Source organism: Neofelis nebulosa, chromosome 8 (assembly GCF_028018385.1).
Source record: "Neofelis nebulosa isolate mNeoNeb1 chromosome 8, mNeoNeb1.pri, whole genome shotgun sequence".
In the NCBI taxonomy this organism is placed as follows: Eukaryota; Metazoa; Chordata; class Mammalia; order Carnivora; family Felidae; genus Neofelis; species Neofelis nebulosa.
The window spans coordinates 62435365-62454264 of NC_080789.1; the positions used below are offsets into that span (position 1 = coordinate 62435365).

General features: G+C 50.0%; 1 protein-coding gene and 1 long non-coding RNA gene across 6 annotated transcripts; one reads left to right on the forward strand and one right to left on the reverse strand.

The window, feature by feature from the left end:
* The first annotated feature begins 887 nt into the window (after positions 1-887).
* CALCOCO1 (calcium binding and coiled-coil domain 1) lies at positions 888-18162 on the forward strand. 5 transcript variants are annotated; one of them, XM_058742563.1, is made up of 17 exons: positions 888-981; positions 3156-3332; positions 3669-3771; positions 4758-4948; positions 7647-7805; positions 8207-8355; positions 10021-10111; positions 12596-12751; positions 12945-13199; positions 13667-13792; positions 14288-14383; positions 14790-14898; positions 15124-15323; positions 15975-16081; positions 16342-16413; positions 16626-16687; positions 17066-17296. In XM_058742563.1, exons 2-16 carry the CDS (start codon positions 3177-3179, stop codon positions 16666-16668), a joined length of 2013 nt encoding a protein of 670 aa, XP_058598546.1. In that variant the 5' UTR covers positions 888-981; positions 3156-3176; the 3' UTR covers positions 16669-16687; positions 17066-17296. The 5 variants fall into 5 exon arrangements, with proteins under 5 accessions (XP_058598546.1, XP_058598542.1, XP_058598547.1 ...); XM_058742559.1 differs by lacking the exon at positions 16626-16687 and having other exon boundaries at positions 17066-18162; XM_058742564.1 differs by lacking the exon at positions 16342-16413.
* LOC131519494 (uncharacterized) lies at positions 9491-14062 on the reverse strand. Its single transcript, XR_009265686.1, has 2 exons — positions 13901-14062; positions 9491-10229 (listed from the first exon to the last, which is right to left on the reverse strand). It is a non-coding gene; the product is annotated as an uncharacterized LOC131519494 (long non-coding RNA).
* Positions 18163-18900: the final 738 nt, after the last annotated feature.

Below are 18900 nucleotides of genomic sequence, written 5' to 3' on the forward strand. Positions count from 1 at the left end.
TAATTCATTAAAAGGCTTGGGCAAACCGGCCCCCTCTAAGTGGCTTGTTTGTGAGTTCTGACCAGTCCTGAATTATGTCAGCCTCCCCTTTCAACTTCATCCTTCCTTCACCTCCCCATTACCACCACCTCAGCCAATGGATCTTCTTCCTAGACCCACAGACCACTCTAGGGAGAGCCCAGTCCAGGTGTGTGAGTATTGACAGGCCCCCTGGCCCTGAAATCCTCAAGTGGGGGGGGGGGGAAATGAGGGGGGAAATAGCGGTGCACAGTACACAGGTTTTACAGGGGCTGTCCCCGAGGTTAAAGCAAAGAAGAAACTGCCACCTCAGCCAGTAGCTCCCTGTCCCTAAATAGTAGGCAGCCCGTGATGCAGCGGCAAGAGTACTTCACTTGGAGTCTTGCAGCCCTGGAATTCTACCATCGCATAGCTTTGATACTTTAGACCGGTTCCTTAAACATTCTGGGCTTTGGTTTCTTCATCCGTAAAGTGTGGATAACCATACTATCTATCCCACAGCCCGTCGTGAAAAGCAAACATGAGGGTGCAACGCAACGCGTCGTACCCTGTGAAGCATAAAACAGGAGACGTTAGAGCCCCAACTCCTCCCCACCCCCTAACCCACAACGCACGTTACAGGCCAGCAGTCACCACCAATACAGCCGGGCCCCTCCTAAGGAATCATGGGCCGTGAAGTCCTTTGGTGGCCACACCCTCGTTTGCAGTCATGGAAGTGGGAACTACGCCTCCCAGGATGCCGTGGTGAGGCCTCCCCCGCGACCGCCCTCTGCTCCGCCCTCCTCTTGCACAGCTTCCTGGGATGTGTAGTTCCATATCCAAGCCGGCTCGCCGACAAAAGAGGGCAGAGAAACCACAAACCCCAGAAGTCCTCACGTCCACTTTTCTCCCTCCCCCTCCAGGAGTCGGAGTGCTGTTTTTGTTGTTGGTGGAAGGTGAGGGAACAGCTGATCCGTGTGTGGGGTAAGAAACTTGGCCTAATTTGGGGGCGATCTAATGCGGGGGTCACCCCCAATTTCCAGTCTGTGAAAGGATAATCTAAGGGAACTGTGGAAGGGGGATGCAGGAGCGTTTGGGTTTTAACACTTTCCGTACTGGAAAAGCCACCCCTTCTGTTTTGAGAGTTCTTGGTCTCGAGGGGGCTCTGATCAGGGGTGCGCCCCCTCACTGTTCTCCCCTTCCCCTCAGTTCTTCTCTATAAAGCTTGTTACTCCTAAGGTAGTTGGGAGACACTGAATTATTTACTCATTCTCTCCCACGCAAGACTTGAGCCTCACAAACCTTCTCTTTCTCCTTACCCTCCCGCCCCAATCCAAAGGCCTTTTACTACGCCGAGTCCCGGGAGGGAAGCCTTACAAGTGGCAGAATGTTAAGGAACTCTTAGAGGCCTACAGAGTTGAGGGGTGGGAGTCCCCCCACCCGCGCGAACGCTTGAATCTAGCTACACACATACACTTTAGGTGCCCAGAGCTTTGTTTCAGGTCTGGTGAATGTTTCCAGCTGTTAAGGATTTTATTTGTGGGGAGTATTTGGGATTCCACAGGCTTAGATCTGTGGGGGATGATGCATCCCCCATTTTAAAAGCCGGAAGAATTGTATTTGGAGAAAACATGGACGAATTTTAACGAGGGATTTTTCAGCGACGAAATCCCAAAGAAACCTCTTGTCCCCAGTTCAATCCGTATTTTGGAAGGAGAAGTTGCTTCTTTTTGTAGAGCTGGCCCACCTTTCCTTCTCTACTGAATTCCTGTTGTTTTTAAAGTTGCTAGCTCCAGACTTCAGCCTCGCGTGGGTTTGTGATGTTTGGGGGTGTGCCCATGACTATTGGCCATGGCTGATTGGACACCATCCTCTGTGGTTGACACAGGATGAAGATTAGTGGGATGGAGAGGAGCGATGACGAGAGCCATCTCACAGCCCTGGGCTGAGGAGTTGTGTTGATTATTGTTGTTGTTCCTCACTCCATCCCCATGTTTCCTAATTAACTCTCCCCACCCTAACTTGGAACACCCCTCCCTGTCAATCCCATCTTATAGCATGCCTCCAACTACACATCCAGGCACTTGGAATTGAGGCTAAAGGGGGCAGAGAGAAAACACTACAGCTGGGTGAACATAGTCAAACCAGTAGGTTTCTAGTTCTGTTTCTGGCGAGACCTGAAGAAAAGAACGTTAGGTTATTTTTGAATTAATCCTCCCTTCTTTCAACATCATATATATATTTCCCCTTCTTAGGACCCCTTACTTCCTACCTTCCAATCTATCCCCTATCCAGGGGTGGGACTTTTCCTGGCTCCAGGCTCCCACATTCCGTCTCCCCACACCACCACGTTCCTGCTGAATGTTTCACCCCACCCTTGAAGCAGCCGCCTCCAGAATTCTTGACTTCCTGAAGTTGAGAGGCAAAACCTGTCTTTCCTTATATCCTCCCTTTCCCTTTGTCTTTGAATGAGAGCAGAAGTTTTTTTGTTTTTTGGTTTTTTTTTTTAAATTCATGAGGGTAGACAACTTGGAGAGGGGAGAGAACTGAGACCTCGGGGGCCTGAGGATCGGGCTGTTGGTCCCCGCCTCCAGCCATATTCCTGCTTTGAAGACTCAGTCATTACTTTCAGAGAGTGTTCAGGTGTCATAAGCTACTCCTGGGTACAGCTGGAGTGGGCAAGGAGACCTGCTCGGAATGAGGGGGCCCCACACGTCAGTTGGATTTTGAATTCAAGAGCCAAAAAGATAAGCGGGATGGGATGGGGAGGTGGAGGCTGAAGAATTTGGAATGTTCAAGTATGTTAAGAGGTGGGAAAGGAGGAACCGAGCGGGTAGAGCCTGGGATACTGAGACTTGGTCAATGGGACTGTGAAAGGGGAGCAGAAATGAGAGAGATCTTAACTCTAGGAAGAGTCTGTGACTCAGAGAGGGTACGATGTGAGACAGGATGGGGACTGACTCAGAAGGTCAGACCTGTGTCCTGGAGACTAAAAGTGATACCTCTAGAGGGTCCTGTAGCCCTTAGGGGCTAGGAACGAAATATACCTCCATCTCTGAGTATAGTGGCAGGAGCTGTGAGTGGGTGGGGATGGAGTTGGGGAGAAGAAGAGATGCATGGGAGAGGTTTTAGGATATTAACCCTTTATTTCATAGGAGGGCAGATACCTTGAGGGCAAGATGGAAGAGTCATCACTAAGCCGGGCACCTTCCCGGGGTGGAGTCAACTTTCTGAATGTAGCCCGGACCTACATCCCCAACACCAAGGTGGAATGTCACTATACCCTTCCCCCAGGCGCCGTGCCCAGCGCCAGCGACTGGATTGGCATCTTCAAGGTATCCCCGAAACCCCTTTTGTCTCAGATTTGTGAGCCATGGGTTGGTTGGAATCAGGGGAATGACTTAGTCCTTGGGTTCTCAACCGCTTGTTGATAGAGAAGAAGGGCAGAGATGTCACAGGTGACAGAAGCCATCTGTGTAAGCCAAGGCTCATCTCCTCCCCATCTTAGCCCTGCCCTCTCCTGCCACAAAGGATCCCTCCACTTTCCCGGTCTGTCATCATCCTTGTCACTGTAACAGCATCCTAGCCCCCATTCAGTCCCTCAGCCCTTTCTGCCATCCCTAGCTCACAGTTCCATCACCATACCTCTCTCCCACCATGGGCCTTCACAGGTGGAGGCTGCCTGTGTTCGGGATTACCACACTTTTGTGTGGTCTTCGGTGCCTGAAAGTGCAACCGATGGTTCCCCTGTCCACGCCAGTGTCCAGTTCCAAGGTACGAGGGAACATGGAAGGTCTGGGAGGAAGGAACCTAGGGGATAGAGGTTTGGAGGAAGATAGTGGGCTCAGAAACCAAAGTTAGGCACAGACAACAAGAAAAAATAAGTACAAATAAATAAAATAAGAACTATATCCAATAGGGCTCAGCAGACATAGAATTGTGGGACTTAGAGATAGAAGGACCTGTCAAGGGCCAGTAATCCTGCCACCTACCGCCAAAAAAGAGGAAGTCCTCTCAGGGAACTAGGGGTAGAAAGGAGGGAAAGGTAGTGTCATAAATTGAGAAGAAGGTAGTCATTAGATTCTGAAAGACCTAGGCTCAAATCTCAACTCTAATACAAGCTATCAGACCTTGGACAAATTACTTAATTTCCCTGTCTCTGTTATATTAACAGTAAAAGGGGATGCATGGCTTATAGGCACAATATGAAGGTTTAAAGTGATACAGGTAAAGGGTTAGCATAGTGCCTGGTTCAGGGTGGCCACTCAGTAAGTGATAACTAACATTATTATTATTATTATTATTATTATTATTATTATTAGGGAAGGTAGGCTTGGGAAAGAGAGGAAGGATAGGCCTAGGCAGAAAGGAGGAAGAAGAGTATCTCAGGGAACATAAATAGCCCATCGGAGGTAAAGAGGAAAGAAAACAGTATGTGGAACAGGGAACAAGGGACTGGAACCAAGGACAGTGGGTGATAAGACACATCAAGGTGGGGGCGGCTGGATGGCTCAGTCAATGAGCATCCGACTCTCGATTTCAGATCAGGTCATGATCCCGGGGGTCGTGGGATCAAGCCCCACATAGGATTCTGTGCTGGGTGTGGAGCCTGCTCCCTCTCTCCCCATCTGGTGCTCACTCTGTCTATATATATATATATATATAATTTAAAAAAAAAGACGTCAAGGAAAAGGAAGACTGCCAGGCACTTGAGGGCCTGGGATCATATTAGGGTCCTGGGTCCATTCCTCTTCCCACAGCCAGCTACCTGCCCAAACCTGGAGCCCAGCTCTACCAGTTCCGGTATGTGAACCGCCAGGGCCGGGTATGTGGGCAGAGCCCCCCTTTCCAGTTCCGAGAGCCAAGGCCCATGGACGAACTGGTGACCCTAGAGGAGGCCGATGGTGGCTCTGACATCCTGCTGGTCGTCCCCAAGGCCACTGTACTGCAGGTGAGACAGAGCAACAGAGCTGCTCCCAGGCAGCGGAGTGGGAGGGGAAGGGGAGGGGGAGGGCTGCATGGCAAGGGACTGCTTCTCACTTTACCTTCCCCTGGGCTGTGGCCTCAACTGAGTACCTCACCAGGACTTACACAGTCTTGCCATTAAGAAAGTCTTGATCTAACATAGACACAAACATGTAGGGCAGGAAAGCAAGCTACCCACAGGCCCGTGTCACTCAAGATTTCATAAGTACTTTTCAAACATTCCTTCTCCCAAGTGCTACATCCTGTCCTAGGCCCTAGAGGATGATCCAAAGGGTAGAGGGAGGCCACTCCAGGGAAGGAATGTTCAGAGGAAGGGGAGTATGAGACCCACTTCCAGGACAGGTGAGCAGTGAGAGCAGGTGGTAGGGCCCCACACCTGCACGGTCCAATACAGAAAGCTCTTGAACAGTTGAAATGTGACTGGTCCAAATTGAGATGTACTATATGGGGAATATACACAAAGGATTTTGAAGACTTAGTGTTAAAAAAAAAGTAAAAGATCTCAGTGGTTTTTTATATTGGTCACATGTTGAAATGATAATACTTTGGATACGCTGAGTTGGATAAAATACCATTAAAACAAATTTCACCTGTTTCTTGTTACTTTTTTGAGTATTTACTAGGAAGTTTAAAAAACTATATATGTGGCTTGTATTTTTCTATGGGACCAAATAGACCAAATAGAGAAGAGTTAGAGAGTGGCGGCAGATGTTGGCAAGGACTTCCTGAAGGAAGATCAGGGATAGGGAAACTGGGGAGGAAGTACATTCCCCAGACAAGAGGACGGACTTGAGGAAGTGCTCAGAGGGTGAGAATGGGTACCTGATCTGTGATTTAGATAAACTCTTGCCTTCTAGAACCCTCTAAACACACGGGATCAGCACAAGAATAGGAAGATGTCTATATCTTACATAAGTCAGAGATGTGTGAGCTCCTACCCTGTGTTCTGGGTTTTTTTTATATTAAGTTTTTATTTTGATTCTAATGTAGTTAACATACAGTGTTTTGGTAGTTTCAGATGTACAATAGAGTGATTCTGCAGTTCCATATATATTAATCAGTACTCATGATAAGTGTATTCTTTAATCTTTATCGCCCATTTCACCCATCCCCTTACCTACCTCCCCTCTGGTAACCATCAGTTTATTCTCTATAGCAGAGAGTCTGTTTCTTGGTTTATATCCCTTTTTTTCCTTTGCTCATTTGTTTTGTTTCTTAAATTCCACATTTAAGTGAAATCATAGGGTATTGGTCTTTCTCTGACTGATTTCACTTAACATTACACTCTCTAGCTTCATCCATGTTGTTACAAATGGCAAGATTTCATTCCTTTTCATGGCTGAGTAATATTCCATTGTGTATATATGTACCACATCTTTTTTTGTTCTTCAGTCGATGGACCCTTGGGCTGCTTCCATAATTTGGCTATTGTAGATAATGCTGCTATAAACATTGGGGTGCATGTATCCCTTTGAATTAGTGTTTCATATATTTAAAAAAATTTTTTTTGCTGTTTATTTTTGAGAGAGAGAGAGCACGAGGCAGGGAGGGGCAGAGAGAGAGGGAGACGCAGAATCTGAAACATGCTACAGGCTCTGAGCTGTCAGCACAGAGCCCGACACGGGGCCCAAACCCACAGACTGGGAGATCATGACCTGAGCCGAAGTCGGATGCTTAACTGACTGAGCCACCCGAGCGCCCCTAGTGTTTTCGTATTTTGGGGTAAATACCCAGTAGTGCGATTACTGGACCGTAGGGTAGTTCTATTTTTAACTTTGTGAGGAATCTCCACACCATTTTCCACAGTGGCTGCACCAGTTTGCATTCCCACCATTGGTGCACAACGACTCCTTTTTCTCCACATCCTCGCCAACACTTGTTGTTCCTTGTGTTTTTGATATTAGCCACTCTGACAGGTGTGAGGTGGTATCTCACTGTGGTTTTGATTTGCATTTCCCTGATGATGAGTGATGTTGAGCACCTTTTCCTGTGTCTGTTGGCCATCTGGATATTTTCCATGTTCTGTTTTTACATTTGTTATTCTCATTATAATTACCTTTCAAAAATCTAGGCTAAGAGATCACTTTCCAAATGAGGACAGAGACTCAGAGAAGTTATGTAACTCATTCAAAGTGACATAGCTAGCAGGGCACCTGGGTGGCTCAGTTGGTTGAGCGCCTGACTTTGGCTCAGGTTATGATCTCACAGGTCGTGGGTTTGAGTCCTGCGTCAGGCTCTGTGCTGACAGCTCAGAGCCTGGTATCTGCTTCAGATTCTGTGTCTCCCTCTCTCTGCCCCTCTCCCACTCGCATTCTGTCTCTCTCAAAAATAAGTAAATATTTAAAAAAAAAAAAAATAACAGAGCTAGCAAAAATTATATTGGAGATTTAAACCTACCTCTGTCGGGTTCCAGAATAGAGAAGGTAAAATTCATGGAAGGAGCCATTCCTTTTGTTTATGTGGATCGAGAAAGACTTCTTCCAAGAGCGTCGAGAGCTGGTGCGTCTGACTGGTGGTGGCAGGATTCAGTAACACACAAGCCTCCCCTTACTCAGCTCTTTATAGCTTGTACCGATGTAACCTCCCGGCCCCGAATGCACCTGCAGCGTGATGGGGACGGGACTTTCACGAGCACACCCCCCTCCTCGTCCTGCTCCCTGTAGAACCAGCTGGATGAGAGCCAGCAAGAGAGAAATGACCTGATGCAGCTGAAGCTGCAGCTGGAGGGACAGGTGACGGAGCTGAGGAGTCAAGTACAGGAGCTCGAGACGGCTCTGGCAACAGCCAGGCAGGAGCATGCGGAGCTGATGGAGCAGTACAAGGTGGGAGTTGGGCCAGGTGAGGCACGGGGCCTGGCTGCTCACCCAGGGTCCAAAGTCTGAACCCAGCGAAGATGGGAAAGGCAAGATGTTAGTGGGCTTTTAAGATGGTTCCGGTATCAAAAACATAGCTTTAAGGGGTAACAAGTAGGATTAAACTTGACATGACAGGAGACCCAAATGTAATGGCACTCAGTTCTTTGCACACAGGAGTGCTGGGGGACGGGGGGATGTGGCCATATTCGCCAGTAAGGGAATGCTCTCTGGCAGTTTCTTTTTCAAGGAAGGTGACAGGGTAGGAAGGTGAGAACAGGCTAATTCCCATGTGATCCTCCCAAGCCCTTGTTCTGTGCTTTGAGAGGTGAGTCTCAACTTCATTCTTCTGGGGGGAACCTTGATTCCAGGGGCTTTCCCGGTCCCACGGGGAGCTCACAGAAGAGAGGGACATCCTGAGCCGGCAACAGGGAGACCATGTGGCACGCATCCTGGAGCTAGAAGATGACATCCAGGCCATCAGTGAGAAAGTGCTGACAAAGGAGGTGGAGCTGGACAGGTGAGGGCGTCCCCTCTACCCCCATCACTTCCCTTCATTTCCTGTCACCCCCAGACTCCGGCCTCCTGTTTCAGACAGGCAAACCTGCACTCTGTCTGGTGTGGTTCTTTCCCCGTTCAGACTCAGGGTATTCCACTTCCCCGGCTTTTCTTTCCTGCCTAGCTCTCTTCCATCTTTCCTAAGCCTATTCTGTATTCCTCACCTTCAGAAGTAATCATAGTTACTATTTATGCTGCAGCAAAGGCTAAGCAGGAGCTAGGAGTGGAGGATTTGGAAGAAAAGAGTGGATAGAACAGTCAAGACAAGATAAGAGAGGATGGATTTCAGATTTTATCACAGCAAAGATGATGAGACTCCGTTCTCACTGTTAGGAAATGTCTGAACCGGTGATCCAGGAATGTTACGGGATCTCTCCTCTGAAAAAAAAAGGTATAAGTCATAGAATCTTAGCCCTCAGAGGACTGTCAGGTAATTGAGAAGGTCACTACCTCAGAAGGCAGCCTCTTTCAATATCAGACAGCTGTCACTTTTGTATCTCTTGTATTGAACTAAACACCTCCCTTCTGTAACTTGCCTCCATTAGTGCTGGTTTAGACCTCTGGGGTTGCACAGGATGAATTTCTTTCTTCTACCAGACAACTGTCGTTTTTACCAAATGGCACAAACACTGACCACTTACCGTGTCTGTCCATCACATTTTCGCCAGGAGAAACACTCTAGTTCTTTCTTTCATCAAATCATGTAATTAAGTCTCTTTCATTCGGCACCAGTAGATTTTATGTATATTTTTAAACTCCTTAAAGGAAAGAGGCATTCTAGCCAAGGTCCAGAGTAAAAAAGTGAGTTACTCCCTGAGGCTTCTCCAGTGTAGGATATGTTAGTCTTGCCCTACGGAGATAGTAAATGTCTAGGTTCTAAATCATGGAATAGAAAAGCAGGGATCAGACAGAGCATCTGGAAAAGATTAGGGACTGTCTAGCCCAGGGGTCAGTAAACCTATGGCCCATGTGCCAGATCTAGCCTGGCCACCTGTTTTTGTACAGTCTGTGAGTTTAAATGGTTTTAATGATGAATTAACGGTTAAATGAAAGAAGAAAAATATTTTGTGATGTGAAAATTATCTGAAATGCAAATGTCAGTGTTCATAAATAAAGTTTTATTGGAACAGCCGCGCTTATTCATTTACACGTCTGTGGTGCTTTCACACTACAGTGGCAGAAATGAATAGTTACCACAGAATCCTCATGGCCTGCAAAGCCTGAAGTATTTATTATCAGGCCCTTTACAGAAAAAGTCTTCCAACTTCTGATCTAGATCCAAAGTTTATAATTGATCGTGGCTGTCCCTTGTCTAAAAAAAGACTGGATTCTGGTCTCTTGATTGAATGCAAACAACTAGGAAGGCATCAGCAGAACATTCCTTAAAATGACACACATAAAGAGAACAAACTGTTTATTTCTAGATTGTGCTCTAGAACCAGGAATCTTGGATACTCAGGGCTTCCAGAGAGATCACCTTGGTCTGGGGATTTGGGCATCCCAGAGACAATAGGAGGTGTGGGCCCAGAGGGGCACCAGAAAAAGTGCTAAAGACAAAAGCCCAAGTCCTTCGTATCTTCTGTGGTGACCAGCCAGGTTATCTGATGTTCCATGTCCCCACGTACAGGGTGAGAGACACCGTGAAGGCCCTGACTCGGGAACAGGAGAAGCTTCTTGGTCAACTGAAAGAAGCACAGGCCGACAAGGAGCAGAGCGAGGTAGGGGCTCAGAGTCGGTTTGCTTTCTCAATTGTTCTTCCACTGCGTTGAGGCCCTTTTGAGTGCCGGGCACCAAAGCCGATAAAAAATGTAAAGAGGACATTGTACACACGCTCTCCTAAGAAACAAAATGTATACCCAAGTCAGGATTAGTCAAAGTGGAATATATTCAGCATCACCATGGAAGAATAATAAAGTGTTAAGACGCTCCACAGAAGTGGACAAAAGCACGTCTTATTAGGGTCATTAGAAGGGGGCAGGGATGCCTGGCTGGCTCAGTCAGTAGAGCGTGTGACTCTTGATCTCAGGGTGTGAGTTCAAGCCCCACATTGGGCATAGAGTGTACTGAAAAAAAAAAAAAAAAAGCAAAAGAGGGGCATAAAGTAGCCTAGTATTTTCCAGCTTTTTTAGCTCTCCTTTCCACCCCACAATAAAGTTTTACATCTTAGGTGGAACCTCATTGAATAGATAAAACCAATAGTTTATTACTATAAATTTATTTTTATAAATTCAAGTATTTATTTTCTTTAATGTTTATTTTTTTTTAATTTTTTTTTTTTACGTTTATTTATTTTTGAGACAGAGAGAGACAGAGCATGAACAGGGGAGGGTCAGAGAGAGGGAGACACAGAATCTGAAACAGGCTCCAGGCTCTGAGCTGTCAGCACAGAGCCCGACGCGGGGCTCGAACTCACGGACCGTGAGATCATGACCTGAGCCGAAGTCGGATGCCTAACCGACCGAGCCACCCAGGCGCCCCAATGTTTATTTATTTTTGAGAGAGGGAGAGACAGAGCACGAGTGGGGGAGGGGCAGAGAGAGAGGGAGACAGAATCCGAAGCAGGATACTGGCTCTGAGCTGTCAGCACAGAGCCTGATGTGGGGCTCAAACTCACAAGCCGTGAGCTCATGACCTGAGCCAAAGTCAGATGCTCAACCCACTGAGCCACCCATGCACCCCAATTTTAAAAATTCAAATGTACAATGTTAACTTATAAGGTAACAAAAGTAATCAGGTAATTCTGATGGATGTCAAACCTTGAAATCAGAGGTTACAGATAACTATTCTGTCAGCATCAGCAGCTAATATATTTCCGTATTGAGCTTTGGTTGTACAATACTAAGAACACCTTGAGTCTCCAAATAAGTAAGTGCAAATGACGGCAATTTTTAAACTGTCCACCATGCCATCTCAGTTTGCTTTTCAAACAAAAAGAAAATCCAATAGGAACTTTATTCTGAGGTTTGTACAAAAAAATTAATTAACCTGAAAAAAAAGTGAATTAACTCAGAAGCACATGTCAGTGGATTGATGATCCCCGTTGTGTTAACTTGTGAGCTTGTATGTTGTTTTTCTCACATATTTTTTGAATTATTTAGAAGGAGCTCACATCACATATTTGCAGAATCTCTCAGCAGCTTCCTCCAAACCCTAGGCTTCCGTGGAAGGGTATTTGAAAGCCATTTGTTCAGCAGTAAAGAGTAGGTAGGATTTGAGTAGACAGAGATGAGAGGGAGGCCGTTCTGGGAACTGAGAAAGATGCGTGCAAAGGCTGAAAGTCCAGAACACTCGGGGCACTTGAAAGTGTAGGTGGAGGGTTTGAGATGAGGCCCAGGTCAGACTGGAGAGGATCTGGAGTTAATCTTCCTTCTGTAAGCAAATGAGAGGCATCCATGATTTTCAAGGGGGTGACATGTACTTAGGCGGGACTTAACAGAAGATTAATGTGATTTCTTCCTGGGAGATGAACTAGTTATGAGATTATTCAATAATCCAAGTCAGAAATGACCAGATCCTGAGTCAACATGGTTGCTGTGATAGTAGAAAAGAGAAAATGGCTGTGAACAAGACAGAAGATGGAGAAGCAAAAGGCTTTTCTTGGGGTCACTAAGGAAAGAACAGAGCCAAGCCCAGCACCAAGGGATCCAGCCTGAGTGACTTAGGAAGTAGTCAGTAGCATGGGCAGAAATAAGAGTGGAAAGAAGTGGACTGGGAAATAGAATATGCTGAGTTTGAGGGCCTCATGGACATCCAGACTGAGTTTTGATCTAAAAGGAAGAGCAGAGGGGCGCCTGACTGGCTCAGTTGGTGGAGCAAGCAACTCTTGATCTTGGGGTTGTGAGTTCAAGCCCCATGTTAGGCGTAGAGGTTACCTAAAAAATCAATAAAACCTTCTTTAAAAAATTAATAATAATGAAAGGAAGAGCGGAGAAGCAGAAATGGTACATGGGATACCTAGATTCGTGTAAGACCCCATCAAGGCTGTGATGCCGGTACCTCATTACGGGAGCTAGAGACTGGATGTTCAGGCCTGAGTCGCTTTGAGCTGAGACCCCAAGAAGGGCTGACGAGAGCTGAATGCTTGAGTTTGTGTTAAATCTGGGAAGCGGAACCTTGATCTCTCTCATCACAGTGGTTCAGCCCCTGCCAGCCACCCCAAATACATATACCCCTTTCCTTACCTATTTTCCACCTCCCATCAGGCTGAGCTCCAAATGGCACAACAGGAGAACCGCCGCTTAAATCTGGAGCTGCAGGAAGCAAAGGGCCGGCAGGAGGAGCAGAGTGCCCAGGCCCAGCGACTGAAGGACAAGGTGGCCCAGATGAAGGACACCCTAGGCCAGGCCCAGCAGCGCGTGGTGAGTGAAGCCCCTAGGCAGTGGGAAGTAGAGGAAGTACCAAGGGCTAGCTAGGGAAAAGACACGGCTAAAGATTGAACAATATAAATCGTAAGCCTTGCTGCGGTGCGGGGTCAAAGGGACCCTAGTTACCTTCCTGGTTCGAGAATGACTCACTGGGAGCCCTAATCTCCATCTCCTTCTTTCTCCTGAGGCTGACCTGGAGCCCCTAAAGGAGCAGCTTCGAGGAGCCCAGGAGCTCGCAGCCTCAAGCCAGCAGAAAGCCGCCCTTCTTGGGGAGGAGTTGGCCAGCACAGCGGGAGCCAGGGACCGCACCATGGCGGAGCTACACCGCAGCCGCCTGGAAGTGGCTGGAGTCAATGGCAGGCTGGCTGAGCTCAGCCTGCACCTGAAGGAGGAAAAAAGCCAATGGAGCAAGGAGCGGGCAGGGCTGCTGCAGAGTATGGAGGTAGAGGGATGGGGGGACCTGGCAGGCTGACAGCCACTGCCCCCACCTCCATGGAGTCAGATTCCCTGGGAAGGGAGACAGGGATGAGAAGCTTAGAGGACTCAGGAGTGGGGAGGGGCTCTGAGGGAGGTACAATTCACTGTCCAAGTATGACCCATCCGTAAGTAGGGTGTCCCAGTCCTGATCTTCAGAGCACCTTCCTTGGTTACCACCTTGATTCAGAAACGTTTACTGCCCTAGGCACCGGGCCCTGTCGTGATGCCCATTTCTGATCAGCAAGGCACCTTGCTGGCATGTCCCTTCCTTCATTGAGAAGTATCAGGAATGAGGAAGCCAAGAAGGGGAAATTGCTCCCAAAATACCCATTGAAATAAAGGAAAGGACACAGCGAGGGATGGGGCTGATGCCAGTGGCGTCCCTTTTCCTTCACCTTTCCCCTCCCACGTTCCTTTTCGGCCGCATCCCAGGCAGAGAAAGATAAGATCCTGAAGCTAAGTGCAGAGATACTTCGACTGGAAAAGGCAGTTCAGGACGAGAAGACCCAGAATCAAGTGTTCAAGACTGAACTAGCCCGGGAAAAGGATTCTAGCCTGGTGAGATGCCCAGCCACCCATGAGTCCTGGTCCTGTCACCTCCTGAGACATCAGTGGCCCTTCTCTCTGTCCTGGGTGTCAGCTCAGAAGTGCTGGGTGCTCACTTACATGTTGAATGGCATCTTACTTGCACACATCCCAGGTCTCATTGGGTTGAAATGTGCAATGTCCCTTTCTCTTCTCATGGCAAATACTCTGGGCCTCATAGCGATGACGTAAGGGAATTCTAGAATGCCCTGGCTGTGACCAGGGCCTCTGTATCCCAGCCAAAGGCAATCACCCAGGCCCACACTGGAGAGGCAGAGACTGGGACCCAGGTGACTGTCTCCTGTGGTCAAGACAAGGGACTCATCGAAGAAGAGTGTGGGGGCTTCCCCTGTGTGTGTCAGGGCAAGAGAGGGACAGGGGCACAGAGGAGCATGATTCTAGGTTGGTGGTTCCAGGTCGCAGAGCCTAGGTTCTTGGAGGTACATTCTAGGCTCCACATTCCCTCAGGTGCAGTTGTCAGAGAGCAAGCGGGAGCTCACAGAGCTGCGGTCAGCCCTGCGCGTGCTCCAGAAGGAGAAGGAACAGTTGCAGGAGGAGAAGCAGGTGAGAACCTAGGACTCAGTCCCCTTGGATGCCAGAGCTGAGGATTCAGGGGGGAACCTCATGTCTTCTTGTCATCTCTTGGCTTAAGAACTGCTAACTCTAAGAGGGCCCGGAGGCTAAAAATGGGACCGTGGCTCCTCTCACTGGTCGACTTGGCAGAACAGGGGAGGACTGTGGGAGCGAGGGAGGGATGTAAGAGGTGAAGGAGGGCTCCTGGGGGGTGGGGGTGGGAGTGAGGCTCTCCTTTGAGCTGCCTCCCCACCCCACTCCTCCCCCACCACAGCCCACTTTGGGGAAGGCATCCAGTCCCGAAGAGCTCAGAGTTCCTCTTGGGTCAAGGAAGGCTCTGCAGCCAGCGGGGTTGGCGTCTTCCCAGCCTCTCTCACCTCTTTGCTCCCAACTCCAGGAACTGCTAGAGTACATGAGAAAGCTGGAGGCCCGCCTGGAGAAGGTGGCAGACGAGAAGTGGAACGAGGATGCTGTCACAGAGGACGAGGAGGCGGCTGTGGGCCCGAGTCTGTACACCCCCAGTCTTGTGACACCTCTTCCCCCGCCTGTTTCCCCCGTTGGGGAAAGCTGCATGTGACCCCTCTGGGAGCTGCCTCTGCCCTCTGTGTTTTGCCTTTTTCCTTCCCAGACCCTGGCCCCTGTCTAGTTTAACCATATCCCTCATCCAAAGGGAGATAGCTGAGCCAAGCCTCTAACAATTCATCCCTCTCTGTCCTCTCCCTCACCGGCAGGCTGCCCAGCGGCTCTGACAGACTCAGAGGACGAGTCCCCAGAAGACATGAGGGTCCCTCCCTATGGCCTGTGTGAGCGTGGAGACACAGGCTCCTCTCCTGCTGGGCCACGAGAGTCTTCTCCCCTGGTCGTCATCAGCCAGCCGGCTCCCATCGCTCCCCACCTCTCAGGGCCAGCTGAAGAGAGTAGCTCTGACTCGGTGAGCTGTGTGTGGACGGGGGCGGTGGTGGGAGACAGAGCAAGGTTCAGGAGGAAGGGGCAGGTACGGCCACACCCAATGGCCCAGTGTCTGGAAAAGGAAGTGTTAATCTTAGCCGTACAGGGCTCTGCTTTCCCCTTGGGAGAGAGGAGGCAGGCCCAGCCTCTCTTCAGGGCCACTGCCCCAAAATCCAGTCCGACCCAGTAACCCCAATGCTGCCAGCCCCTGCCCCCCATACTCCTCCTCTTCTTACCCACTAGCCCCCATCAAAACTCCTGTCCTGGGGCGCCTGGGTGGCGCAGTCGGTTAAGCGTCCGACTTCAGCCAGGTCACGATCTCGCGATCCGTGAGTTCGAGCCCCGCGTCAGGCTCTGGGCTGATGGCTCGGAGCCTGGAGCCTGTTTCCGATTCTGTGTCTCCCTCTCTCTCTGCCCCTCCCCGTTCATGCTCTGTCTCTCTCTGTCCCAAAAATAAATAAAAAACGTTGAAAAAAAAAAAATTAAAAAAAAAAAAAAACTCCTGTCCTGCCTCACTCTTACTACAGCCCACAGTCTACCGTCTGGGCCTGGACTGCTCTTACCTCCCCCAGCATGCTGCTCCCCTATCTTGGGACGCTACCCCCAAACCCATCCCTATCTCTTTGGTACCCAGGAGGCCGAGGATGAGAAGTCAGTCCTCATGGCAGCTGTTCAGAGTGGAGGTGAGGAGGCCCACCTGCTGCTTCCTGAGCTGGGCAATGCCTTCTATGACGTGGCCAGGTGAGTGCAAAAGGGGGAGAACACGAGGGAGGTGGGAGCATGCCAGTGGAAAGGGCATCCGGGTGAACAGTCCCCATGCCCTTCCCCCAAGCTCCCTCTTCTTGGCCCCAGCCAAGAAGAAGAGACATAGGAGTGGTTGACACAGAAAACCACCCACCACCCCAAGTCCCAGGTGCCATCAGGTAATTCCTCCCCCCATCTTATCAATGCACACGTGCACTCAGAGGCCCTGCCTTTAACTGGCTTCTGTGTCGTTCTAGCACCATCTTCCGTGGAGCCCAAATTGCCCTGCATCCCCTCTCTCCTGCCCCTCCCCCTTCCCCATCCACCAGGTAGGTACCTAGGCTCCATCTGGGGAGGAAGGGAGGTGACCAGTGCCCCCAGGGATGGGAACAGAGAGAAGACTGGGATCCAGCATCTGACCACCCCTGAGATGTTGTCCTTCTCCCCTGACTTTCCTGGGAGACCCTTTGGGCAATGCAGCTGCAGGGGTGGGGGATTCAGGTATCAGATCGCCCCTTCTGCCTTCCCTTTTCTTTTGCAGGTCAAGAGGGGAAGGCAGGGGGAGGAGAGATTTTATCATCTAGCCCCCAGCTTTGCCTCGATGTGAGATGGGCTCAGGGCAGGGAGGGGGCGATGCTGTCATCCTTCTCGGCTGGAGCAGGAAGATGAAGGACGATGTCAGACTCATTTTCAGCCTCATTAGGCAGCAGACGGAGATGGAGGGAGGAGCGCAGGGGTGGGGGATGGGCTGTGCACCACTGCAGCGACCAGCGGGGACTAAAGAAGAGAGGGCCTGGAGAGCTGGGAAACTAAGGCTCCAGTAGTGTGGGGAGAACGATGCTGGGGGTGAGACTAGGAGAGAGAGCTGCCAGGAACAGGGTAATCTGGAAGGCCAGGTACATGGGTCCCTGTCCCTGAGGTCCACAAGGCAAGAAGGCATCAGAGCACACTGACCCTCTCCTTCCCCTCTGTCTCCTTCAGTGGCTTTGCAGTGGGTCCCTTGTCAGAGGCCAGCACCGGGGGCCCTGCCACCCCCCCGTGGAAGGAGTGCCCTATTTGTAAGGAGCGCTTTCCGGCTGAGAGTGATAAGGATGCCCTGGAGGACCACATGGATGGACACTTCTTTTTCAGCACCCAGGACCCCTTTACCTTTGAGTGATCTCACCCCTCCTCAGTACATGCACAGATGCACTCTCTCACACACACACACACACACACACTCATGCACAGACACACACACTCATGCACAGACACACACTTAGGTCTCAGGCCTCTCTTCCAACACACTGGGCTCCATGATATTCTGTTCCCTAAGAACCGCCCCTGCCTTTGAGCCATTTTCATCCCAAGCTCTCATCGGCATCCTCTCCTGCCTGGTTCTTTTGTCCGAGCAGGGGTCCTTTTTGGAAGCAGTGGCTGACCTTACCCCCTAAAAGCGGTTTTGGAGGAACCAGGATGGAGGAGAACTTCCCCAGGGGTAGGTTGCTTCTGTCACGGACACCAGCCACACACACACACACTCATACACACACACTCACACACACTCTCTGATGCCCCAAAGCCAATTCCCCGGGGCACCCCACCCTCTCTTATTGGGGGTCTTTGTTGGTTTATCTGAGTTTTCTCTGGGGCTTGCATGGAGGCAGCAGCATGGACATCACAGCCTCTTCAGGTCTCTTTCAGTTCTGAGCTTCAGTGGTTCTTTCTGTTCCCCACCCCCCCCCCACATTGCTTTCTGCACCCCCACCCCAGCCTTTTCCACACCATTAGATATGAAATTTGGATGTTTCTTTTGTATTTTTGAGGTTTTCTGTACTCTTACCTCCTGCTCCACCCTGCCACCACCCCCCAGTGTCCTCACATGGAAAGAAATAATGCATTTGTGCCTTCTGTGAGGGATGGGGAGAACACAGGGTCCCAGGTGTCCCCGTTTCTCAGCCCTCCTCCCTCTCCAGGTTCCCCCCCCCCCACCCAGCAATAAGAGCTTTCCCTCATTATCCCTCCCCCGATCTGTAGTTTGGACAAATATATTTATATGATATGTATAACGATTCTAATAAAATGTGTTCTTACCATGAGGTGTGACTAGAGCAATGCAGGTCCAGACAGCTGGCTCATAGACCATAGTGGAGGGGAGTTGGGATGGAGGGGACTCCCCCCTGCCTTCTTGGGGAGGGTGCCCAGCAGCATCTCCTCGCTATGCCTCTTGGTGGGCAGAGGAGGAGGGAGGGATCTTTGTCTCGGGTTGTGGTGGGGCGGCTGGCTTGGAGAAGACTGCGGTGGGCGAGGGAGCAACGTATGGGTCCACGTGAGACAGGACTTCAGGATTTCAGTCCTGGGGTGGGCAAGGTGGAACCCAAGCTTCTGGGCCCAGGTGCATGTTTCAGAAGGCAGGGGAAGTTTCCACTGCACAGACCTTCAACCTCCATAGCAGCCATCACTGTACCGTGGGCCAAAGATGGGCATTACCCGGGTCAGGAGTTCACATCTTTGGGGAGCCACTTAGGTAAAAAAAATGCCCTCAACTCCATCCCTCTGAAGTCTATTTGATTTTCCTTCCATCCCTGCCGCCCCCCTCTCTCTGTTGCCATCCTCACGTACCCGTATGCGCACCCTGACTCCACAGTCACAAAAACACATTCATCCACTCTAACCAGCTTCACAGGCTAGACACACACACTGCGTCGTAAAGCATTTATTAAGGAGCTGCGTGCTCACCAAGGCTCTCAGCAATGCCCAGCACAAGCCATGCCTACAGCCCGCTTGTTCCCCAGCCCAGTAGCTCCCTTATCAGTCACCCTCCTCTGCCTTCAGGG

Bases quoted from the DNA above. Each gene is read 5' to 3' on its own strand.
- CALCOCO1 (XM_058742559.1), top strand. From the start codon at position 3,177: ATGGAAGAGTCATCACTAAGCCGGGCACCTTCCCGGGGTGGAGTCAAC. The intron at 4,949-7,646 runs GTGAGACAGAGC...TGCTCCCTGTAG, and splicing joins CCAAGGCCACTGTACTGCAG to AACCAGCTGGATGAGAGCCA. The intron at 7,806-8,206 runs GTGGGAGTTGGG...CCTTGATTCCAG, and splicing joins AGCTGATGGAGCAGTACAAG to GGGCTTTCCCGGTCCCACGG.